The sequence below is a fragment of the Apium graveolens genome, chromosome 1 (assembly GCF_009905375.1).
Source record: "Apium graveolens cultivar Ventura chromosome 1, ASM990537v1, whole genome shotgun sequence".
NCBI classification, from domain to species: Eukaryota; Viridiplantae; Streptophyta; class Magnoliopsida; order Apiales; family Apiaceae; genus Apium; species Apium graveolens.
Window position 1 is genome coordinate 33,975,680 of NC_133647.1, and position 11,418 is coordinate 33,987,097.

Sequence of the window (11,418 nt, forward strand, 5' to 3'; positions counted from 1 at the left end):
GACGTTTCACCAAGGGTGAAGAGGCCGGAGGCCAGAAGACAGATAATGATCGAAGAGATTACGATTGGAGGGGTAACGACAGAGATCGCAACCCACAGCCCCAAGGGCCGGTAATCAATATAATCTCGTGGGGTCCTACAGTAGCTGGCACTATAAGGAACTCCCGAAAAGCATATGCAAGAGAAGTAATGAGCATAGTTGGGGAACCATCTAAGCGTTCCAAGTCAGAGATGACACTTGAATTTGGTGACCCAGACCTTGAAGGTTTGAAATTTCCTCAGGATGATCCTCTGGTTATCACTCCAATAATTGGAAATTGTCCTTGTTATGAGGGTCCTAGTGGACAATGGAGCTTTCGTGGACATTCTATTCCATAATACATTCATAAGAATGGGCTATAATGACTCTCAACTAACTCCATCTGATGCACCCATGTACGGGTTTAACCATGTGGAATGTAAAGTCGAGGGAGCACTATAACTTCCCGTAACTATCGGGGACAAGCCCAGGTAAACCACACAAATATTGAACTTTCAAGTTACCAAGGCAGCCTCTACCTACAATGTCATCATGGGTAGGACAGGGATCCACATTTTTAAGGCTTTACCCTTAACTTACCACATGGTACTGAAGTTCCCAACTAGGAACAGTGTTGGAGAAGCAAGAGGAGATTAGAAAATGGCCCGCAGTTGCTATGTCATAGCACTTAGGCCCGATGGAACCTGGGGGCAGGTTCTCCCCATAGAAGACATGGACATCCGAGAGAATGATGAAATACGAGGAAAGCCAGCTAAGGACTTGGTCCCAATTTCCTTAGATCCCTTAGACCCGGAAAAGGTCACATACATTGGGGCATCTTTGGACAAGCCCTTGAAGGGTCGAATAATAACTTTCCTCCAATTTAACAATGATGTATTCGCTTGGGCAGCAGCTAATATGCCTGGGTTGACCCGAACCTTATAACTCATAGGTTGAACGTTGATCCAACTCGAAAGGCTGTAAAGAAAAAGAAGAGAACTTATGCCCCTGATAGGCTGGAAGCCATTAAGCAAGAGGTCGAGAAGCTTTTAGAAGCTAGATTTGTTGAGGAAGTGCAATTTCCTGAATGGTTGGCCAACCCCGTAATGGTTAAGAAGGCCAATGGAAAGTGGAGGATGTGCATTGACTTCACAGATTTGAATGATGCATATCCCAAAGACTGTTAACCCCTACCAATGATTGACACCCTGATCGATGGCATTACTGGACATGAGATACTAAGCTTTATGGATGGCTTCAGTGGTTACAATCAGATTAGAATGATGACAGCCCCAAGTAACTGACTTTGGTGTATTTTGTTATCTTGTTATGGCTTTTGGACTTAAGAATGCAGGAGCTACTTACCAAAGATTGGTAAATAAGATATTTGCCCATCTAATTGGGAAGAGCATGGAGGTCTATATCTTTGACATGTTAGTCAAAAGCCTAAGGAAGGCCGATCATTTTAGCCACCTCAGATAGGCATTTGAAGTATTGAGACACCACAAGATGATGTTAAACCCAACCAAGTATGCTTTTAGCGTTGGGTCTGGAAATTTTTTGGGTCATATGGTCTCTAAGAGGGGGATAGAGGCCAACCACGAAAAGATCAAAGCCATCCTAGACATGGAGCCACCACACTCTATCAAGGACGTTCAGAAGCTGACAGGGAGAATTGAAGCTCTAGGGAGGTTCATCTCCAAGGCTGGAGAAAAGTGCCTGCCCTTTTTCAAAACCCTTAAGAAGGTGAAGGACTTTGAATGGACAACTGAGAGCCAAGAGGCCTTTGAACAGCTGAAGAAGTACATGACTGAAGCCCCGTTATTGGCTAAACCAAGTCCGGAGGATATTCTCTATTTGTACCTCGCGGTATCTGAACAAGCCATGAATGCGGTCCTTGTGAAGGAAGAGCAGAAGCTCCAAAAGCCTGTATACTATGTAAGCAAGGTGCTCCATGGAGCCGAGTTGAATTACTCCACCACGGAGAAGTTCGCGCTTGCACTTATCACAACCTTGAGGAATTTGAGACCATACTTCCAGACTCACAAGATTGAAGTCCTGGTAGACCAACCCTTGAGGAACATTCTTCATAGCCCGAAGGCCAGTGGAAGGCTCATCAAGTGGGAAATTGAGTTAGGAGAATTCGATATCAAGTATAAGCCTCGAACGGCCATCAAGGCTCAGGCCTTAGCAGACTTCATGGTAGAATGTACTATTAACGACCAAGAAGTCGTGGGGCAAGAGATAGAAACCCCAGGAGAAGGGGAGAAGGATGAAGAAACAACTTTGAAAGAATATTGGGTTCTCCATTTTGGCGGAGCGTCCAAAACAAAATCTAGCGGCGCAGGCCTAGTATTGCAAAGCCCTGATGGGTTTATGATTGAGTATGCTCTGAAGTTGGATTTTCCAACTACAAACAGCGAAGCAGAATATGAAACATTGATAGCTGGCTTAGGCTTAGCTAGTGCCGTGAGGGCCAAAAACCTGAAGGTCTTTAGAGATTCGAGACTTGTAGTTGCTCAAGTTAATAGGGAGTTTGATGCCAAGGATGATACAATGGCCAAGTACCTGAGAGTCGTAAAGGGAATACTGACTCAGTTCGATGAATGGTACGCAGAACATGTTCCGAGAGAGGAGAACACTACGGCGGATGCCTAATCTCAGTTAGCCTCGTCTGAAATCGAGAACTACCCAAGAAGTATTTACTACCAGGTCTTGAAGACCCCTACTATTCATGTCATAAATCTGATAGCATCAGTTGGTGTGGCTAGCTATTGGATAGACCCGATCAAAACCCACTTAGAAACTGGGTGGCTCCTCGACGATGCCCAGGAGGCACGTAAGTTGTCGGTTAGAGCATTGAGATACTCACTGATTGCAGGCCTTCTTTACAAAAGGTCCTTTATTATTCCGTACTTAAAATGCTTAAGACCTCTTGAAGCAGAGGAGGCACTTAAAGAAGCCCATGAAGGGATTTATGGACAGTACTTGGGGGGCAGAGCCCTCGCTCACAAGATAACTTGGTTGGGGTTCTACTGGCCAACTATGCTAGCCGATGCAAAGACTTATGTGAAAAAATATGACAGGTGCCAGAGGCACGCTCCAATAGTATGACATCCCCCAGAGAGGCTTACATCGATCAGCACACCCATCCCTTTTGCAATGTGGGGAATAGACATACTTGGACCATTTCCTGTAGCATCGGGACAGAGGAAGTTCATTGTGGTAGCAATAGACTACTTTACAAAGTGGATTAAGGCTAAGGCACTAGCCAAGATAACTACCAAGCAAATTGCCCAATTCTTTTGGGAGAATGTGATATGCCGGTATGGAATCCCACGCATCCTTGTCACGGATAATGGGAAATAATTTGATAATGTAGAGTTCAGAGAGTACTGCGACGATAACAGCATAGAACTTCGCTTCACCTCGGTTGCACATCCTCAGGCAAACGGGCAAGTGGAAGTTTCTAACAGAATCATCCTTGATGGACTTAAGAAGAGGGTGGCCCGCTCAAGAAACACTTGTGTGGATGAGTTGTTTCCTATACTATGGGCATATTGTACCACCTGCAAAGTGACAACTAAAGCTCCCCCATTCATGCTAGCTTATGGAGCCGAGCCAATGGTTCTCCTTGAGATCATTCATGGATCCTCTAGTATCGAAGCTTATGAGCCAGAAACCAACGAAGAAGGCATGAGGCTTGCTCTCGATCTTATTGACGAGGTCAGAGATGAGGCCAATACCCGTAATGCAGAGCATCAACGAAAAGCCTCCCTTTATTACAATAGAAGAGTTAAAGAAAGGTTATTTTACCTAGGAGACTTGATCTCAAGAAAGATTGTGGCATCAGGAGTTGAAGAGAAAGAAAAGCTAACCCAAAATTGGGAAATGCCGTATAAGGTCAAGAAAATATTAGGACGAGGATCCTGCAAGTTGGAAACCCTAAGTGGTGACAAAGTGCCTCATACCTGGAACATTTCGAACCTGAAGGTTTAGTATGTTTAGGACATGAAAGACATGTTCCTAGTACTTAGTATTAAATGGAGGAATAAGGTCTACCAATGCACGAGCATCTAATGAATAAAAGTCCTAAATGACCAAAGTACCGAAAATGAAAGACGAATATGAAATCAAACTACAAATGCAGGAGATCCTGAAGGATCATAGACAAGTCATGATGAACAATTAGGTAACACACCGAAGATGTTCAAGTCCATGAAGGACCACAAATAGATAAAAGCCACACACGGAAAACAAAGCCATGCAAGGCCTAAACACTGAAGGACAATCTATAGTACAAAATCAGATGATTGGCCAATAGTGGCAACCTCAGAAACAACCCAAAGGCTAGAAAAGCCCCACAAATTACCATATCCGGGTAATAGCTATGAATAGAGCCAATGGACATATTAACAGAGCGCACCTCATCATCATGGGTGTCTATCATCTTGAATAAGTCTTCCGACTGTTGATAAATGCTAAGAGAGCTCTAGAATCCCAATCCTGAAACTTTCTCTCAAGATTCTTTGTGACGACTGAGAATTTTGCGACGTAATTAAGACAATAAAGTATGTTTTATGTGATGTGATTATAATTATGTGATTAAGTATTGATTAATTGTCTATTCTGTATATAGGAGCGTAAATAAAAGCGTTCCAATTTAAAGAGTCAGCTTAGGAGTTAAGCTGTATTGTCGGGCCGTCAGGTAGAACGGAACCCGTCCTAATAAGGAGTTAAAGAATATAAAATATGAATTATGTATGATTGAGTGAAATGAATGTGTAAATAAAGTATTTTGTCCTCAGTGACGTGTCGGTCGATAATGATAATGAGAAGCGTAATCGAAACGTTGAGCGTAGGGCCGTCAGGCTGAACGTGCCCGGTACGCGTAGTAAAGGATAAAGATTAAAGAAGGACAAATTCTATGATTAGACCTGAGTCGTTATGTGAGCATATATATGTGATTCCTTGTCTGTGTGCACGACTATGTGCTCTGTGACATTTTTATGAATTCAAAGGAATTGTTTGATTTAAATAAAGGTTTATTTATTTATTTAACCTTCGTCCATTTTTATAAAATCATCTGAGTAAGATAACTGCATGAGATTTGTTCTGTTATCCTCGTAATAATCCTGTAGACTTTCTAAAAGTGATGGACGAATTTATTTGGTGATCGTTGCATTTTAAATTGATTTTTATGTGATAGAGTGTTATTATAAGCACGAACTTGCGAAAATCATATAAAATCAACCGTTTGCTCAAAAATATATTATGAGTAATGGTTGAAAAGCTAATTTCGAGATCTACGTTTAAAAATCGTCAATCGTTATAATTTCCAACTTTCTGAGAGAGATATTTATTTTTCCACCAATAATCTATGGGAGTAAAAAGAGAAAGGAAAATCAATTTATAAAAGGGAATTAGTAATGTACTAAATTGCCCTTGCCCTTGATTGTGTATAAACTCATCCCCCCACTTTTCTTTTCTTTTTCCCGAGCACCCCATTCTCTCTTCTCTCTTTCTTTCTCACTCTCTCTCGGCTACTCTCTCTCTCTCGGCTCTTCTTTTTCTCTCTTGGTATACTACTTGTTTCTTTGATAACTCTCACCAATCCCTCTTAAAATCTCTTGTTAAACACATATAAGTGGTTATTGGAGTATGCATGTGTGAATATATTCTTGCATGCAAGCTCGATGTGTGTGTGTGTGTGTTCATGCTTGATGCGTGTGTACGTATGTATATATGATCTAATATGTGCTTAAGGAGGTGATTTTATGATTGAAAAATGATTTTCAAAGCTAAATGAGTCTTGTATGTGCCTTGTGTGTGCATAAATCGGAGGTTTCAAGGTTGGAAACCCCAAAATGGGGCACCACCGAGAAACCACCGCCACCGGTGATGAACTCCGATGAACCGGTGGTGAGTTGTGATGTTAAAAACTGAACTCTAATACCACAAAACTTGACTTTGGTGTATGCATGCTTGGATTATTTAAATTTAAACAAAAAGGGTTTTGATTTCTAAAAGTTAAGTTGATAATTGCTTATTAGGAATGAGTTGTTGATTTGATTTTGATTATGGGTTGATTTGTGATTTAAGGATTAAGAAAATCATTTGTATGTGTTGTGTTTTTGAAAAACCCGAATGGGATCTTGGTTTTTAAAAGATCAAAAATGATTGTTAGTAATGATCATGACTTGTCGATGTTCATTCTTGGAAATTAGTGAAGTTTGGATGATAAAATTACTTAATGTTTGCATGTACCAAAAAGGGTAATGTTCTTTTGTGATTTAAGTATGTTAATTGATAACAATGATTCTATGATAATTGGACTTGTATGTTTGATTGGATGCAAAATTTGGGAATGCATGGTGAAGGTTTTGGTTCGACCTTGTGCTAATAAAAAAGGAGAATTGATTTTGTGACTTGATTTTGGTATAATTAAGGTTTAACTAGGAAGTAATAAGATTGCATGTTGATTTAAAAGAGGAATTGTTAATGCATGTTTTGGTTTGATTGTGATTGTGGTTAAGGCCGAATAGGCCAAAGAAATTCAAAGTCAAAAATCTGATTTTTGGTAAATGATAGAATGATTGAGTGTTTATGTGTGAAAACCTTTGAATTTTTCTTGTTGGATTGTCGTTTTGGTTCGAATTATGGATAAAAAAAGGGAATTGAGTTAATGTTAAAAGCTATAAGTGATAGCTATCAATGTCATTGTGTGTTTGTACGAGTTATAAATATTTGATTTGGGAAATAGTCAAGGTTTAGCGAGTATATGTAAAGTGATAAAAGGTTACGTGTAAAGTTATATGTCATATGATGTGCTATGTGCTTATGTGTATAAGTTGTATTCGTATACTCGGGTCAAGGATATAATCGAGTTATCGTATTGAGTGATCATTCCGGGAACGAGAGTTGAGAACTGATTAAGATTTTGGTTTTTATTGTAGATTCGGAGCGTGAGGGCATTCAGGCTACAAAAGGAAAGGGTATACTAGGTGACAGTAGTTCAACCTTCAGGAAAGCATATTCAGGAAAGTAACTCTGATTACTTGTGTAAATGATTATAAAGAGAATGTTGTTCATACCATGAAGAGTATTGAACTATTTAATTAGTGAAACCCTGATATTTATTTGTGATACCCTGCCTTTGATCTTGATAAACTGTTATTGATAAGCTTACTGATTCAACCCTTTTGTAGCATGTTCTTTCTATTCATGTTATTTATTAACCCATGAATTCTATTGAACCCTATAATTATCCTTGCGAACCCTATTTAATGATACCTTATTTCCTGATCACCCTATTGATCCCTAAACATATGTTGATCCTTCTAACTTAAGTACCTTGTTATCCTTGAAACAGAATCCTTAAGAATTGTTCCTTGCTTATCCTTGAATCACTCCTTGAACTTTGTTTTTCTTAAAATTTGACTTAAGAATGAGTTTCGACTCGGAAGAGTCTGAATGTTTTCATATTCTTGGTAATGATAAAATGGATTTTAGAAAACCTATTTATTTTTCCAACTCAAGGTTTTCCAAACGAATTCCTGATGGATTGGATTGGGACGTAACAGGCTAGTGGGACTAGTCCAGTCATGGTAAGAGGCTAGCGGGGCTAGTCCAACTTAAGGCTGAAATTATGCCGATTGGTACCTTAAAGACCGGATGGAGGTCGGTACGGGCTGATCACCCGTATTGTAATGAAATGGAAAGATAAAGTGATCCAATCAAGGGTTCTAATTGGTTATTTAAAAGGGAACTAAAACTTTCTGTTCAGTAAATTAATTCTTGAAAATGAAAATGGTTTATATTGTTTTGAAAAGAGTTGATTATGTTAATGTGTAGCTTAAAGCTCGAGAACCCTGATTTTTAATCTGTTGATCATATGATTGATTCCATATAATAAAATACTGTTGCTTTCCTCTTTCTGAAAGATCTATTCTGATCCTTTAATGATTTGTGATGAATGTCGGCTTTCGTCCTATGCTGAGCCTTGTTCCTTAAAAGCCCCGTATTGTTCCTTCAAAACCTTTCCTTAACCCAAAAGCTGGAAATCTGCCACCTAGAACAAATAAAGTAGAATGCCCTGAGTTTAGTAAAGTACATTGTGAATTGATATCGTAGAACTGCTTAATAGTTACTTGCTGAGATTTATACTCATATATTTTGTTTTAATCTAACCATGGCAGTTAAGCAAGAAGATGGCCAGGCTTAGGCGCACTGCTCGTAAGAGCGTACCTGGTGGTCCCTATCGTGTTGAGGGCTTCCGGTTGCCAGAGCAGGTAGTGGTATTTTTGAGTGAGCATGTGCCTAGAAGGAAATCTGTAAAGATACAATGGGTTATCTGTCGGTTCCCAGCCGGAATCGATATTGTCTATTTAATAATATTTTGGGGTTGTAAGTTATATTTTATGATTGGTAGTTGTAATCTTGTCTCATACTTTATCCTGTTGATCCTGAAGTAGTTAATCGAGGTTTATGCTTATTTAATTATTAGATTAAAAGTATGTGAGTCCTCATTTCCTAACCCCGAGATTGAGGGCGTCACAAGTTGGTATCAGAGCTACAGGATCTAGTCCCTGAGACAAGTTAGGAAAAAATGGGGTATTTTGGGTATATGTATATCGCGAGAGAGTTCGACTCATATAGAGTTGAGTTAGACTATTAGGTATAGTCTAAGGAAAGTGTTTATTAGTGCAGTGGAAACTAGAGTTAGGGTGTGAGTTAGCTGGAAGCTTTATTTAACCCTAACATTATTTCTTGGTTGTTGTTTTGTGTTTTCTCTCAGGATCCTAGTAGTGGTAGTGACTCAAACTCAGAGATTAGTTGGACTGGTATCCCAGTGGACCCCATTCCACCCTCTTCAGAGGAGCCTGTGTATGTTAGTTCAGACCCAGAAGAGGACCCTTCTGAGAGTAGTGAGATCCCTATGCAGATTTCACCCTTGAGGCCAGAATCAGAGACCCCTGCCCCTGAGCCATAGTCTGAGGTGCCTAAGACTGTACCTGTCAGTGTTGGTGGCAAGTTAGCCCAGGATCGAGACTTTGTTTACTCCCGCATTCCTGAGTTGGGAGCTTTGGTGGATAAGTTGATTCGAGATTCTAGGCAGAGGACTTCAGTAGTGATGGAGGAGTGGAGAGCTAGGATTCAGTTGGTGGAGTAGGTTTCCAGGAGGAGATTGGATGAGGGACCATCCATTAGTGATGCTGATGCTGAGGCCCGGAGGGTACATAAGATCATTCGTTGGATGTTGGTTGTGTTGAGAGAGATTCTAGATGATTAGACGGGACTATTGGTTAAGCCCGTAGATTGTTGTTTTTCAGCGCCAGTAGGCTTTGGGATACTTGGTCAGATGCCGGGATACCTTTTTCATTTATCTTGTTGTATTTCAGAACTATGTTATAGCAGTAGCTGTTAGAAGTTAGGGGTAGATAGGGGGATATTTTCCAATTTTTCCTCTGTTTAACCCTGCTATAGTATTGTACCCTATTTCAGAACTTGTGATAGCCAGACTTTTCTTTATGTACCCTTTGTTTAAATAAATCCATTGTCCTGTTTCCATTGTGCACCCTAAAGATCTCATAAACTGTTCTACATATCATGTTTCTATACAACCACGTTTTTGTATAACCATGGTTAAAGATCATAAAACCCTATTTTGTGCCATGATAAAATAACACTGATATGAGAATTATGTAGTAATAGGATTGCATGCGCAAATTGGGTAAAACTTAAAAACCCACAAAAGAGATTTTATAGAAACTGTTGTTATATATGTCATGCCATCATATTACTAAATAATTGCTCAATCAGGTTTGTAAGAAATGGCCAACTCACCAGATCACCAAGAAGAAGAAATTCCCACCCAAGACCCAGAAGTAAACCCAGAAACCACCATGATGAGCAGGCTTGCTCAGCTTTTGCAACAACCTGTGGCCCTTAAAGTTGGAAATTTCAAACACTTTCAATCTGTTCATCCCCCAGAGTTCTTAGGTCTGCTAGACCCGATTAAAGCACAGTCATGGTTGAGAGAAATGGAAAAAGCTTTTGAGTTAGCAGAAGTTAAGGACGACAAGAAAGCCCAGTATGCAAGTTATTAACTGAAAGATGAAGCAAGTTTCTGGTGGGAGTCTTCGAAGGCGTTGTTGGAAGGCAAGGACTTAACATGGGAAAAGTTCACTGAAATGTTTCTGGAGAAGTATTTGCCGAGTTATATGCAAGATCAATTGGAAATGAAATTTCTGGACCTTAGACAAAAAGATATGTCAGTAGCGGAATATGAAGTGAAATTCTCGGAGTTGTCTAGATTCGTACCTGAGTATGTGAATACAGAAGTTAAGAAGGCTAAGAGGTTCCAACAGGGACTTAAGCCATGAATTAGGAGTCAAGTAGCATTGTTAGAGATCAAGAATTATGTTGCCTTGGTTCAAAAGGCAATGATAGTGGAAGGTGAGCGTGAAGCTGCAATGAGAGAAAATGAAGGAAGAAAGAGGAAATTTGAAAGCTCGGAGCAGGATCAAGGAAGTTCAAAATTTAGAGGGAAGTTTGGCAAGAATGGTGGAGGACAGAACCAAAAATTTCAGAAATTTAAACCCGGTAACGGAGCTCAAAAGAACCGTTTCCAGAAAGCAGGACAATCGGGGAAGGATAACAGGCCCTAGATTCAAGAATGCAAGAATTGTGGAAAGAGACACCGGGGAAGGTGTAATAAGTTGGATGTGACATGTTTTAAATGCAACCAGAAGGAACATTACTCTTCAGAATGCCCAAGTGGAGCGAGGAAGCCTGATTTGGCTTGTTTCAAGTGTGGTAAAGTGGGCCATATGGCCAGGAATTGCAAGGAGCCTGTTCAGAAGGCTAATGTTCTCAGGATTACTGGACCGTCGTCTCTCCCAACACCATCAGCTCAAGCCAGAGCTAGAACCTTTAATATGACGATGAAAGATGCGGTGCAAGATGTGGACGTGGTAGCAGGTTTGCTTGTTATTAACTCAGTAGAAGTAAAAGTATTGATGGATTCTGGAGCAACTTGATCTTTTATCTCTGAAAGTATTCTTGATAAGTTAAACTGTGTTGCGTACCCTCTAGAACCTAATTTGATTATAGAGGTAGCAAATAAAGAGAAAGTTATTGCTAGCAAAGTTTGTCCCGATTGTGATGTGGCTATTAAAGGTCGGTACTTTTCTGCTAACTTATTTCCCTTTAAGTTAGGAGAATTTGAGGTTATACTAGGAATGGATTGGTTGTCAAACCATGAAGCGCAAATAGAATTTAAAAGTAAAAAGGTGAAGTTAAGAACAAGGATGGTGAAGAGGTGATATTTAAAGGAAAGAGGCAAGAGAAGAAATTCCTAACAGGTGTTGAGGCGAGAAGATTAATACGTCAAGGATG

General features: G+C 40.0%; 1 protein-coding gene across 1 annotated transcript; it reads left to right on the forward strand.

Annotated features, from left to right (window-relative positions):
- Window positions 1-3,180: 3,180 nt before the first annotated feature.
- On the forward strand, window positions 3,181-4,017 carry LOC141663523 (uncharacterized). The gene is made up of 2 exons (XM_074469326.1): window positions 3,181-3,344; window positions 3,429-4,017. Exons 1-2 carry the CDS (start codon window positions 3,181-3,183, stop codon window positions 4,015-4,017), a joined length of 753 nt encoding a protein of 250 aa, XP_074325427.1.
- Window positions 4,018-11,418: the final 7,401 nt, after the last annotated feature.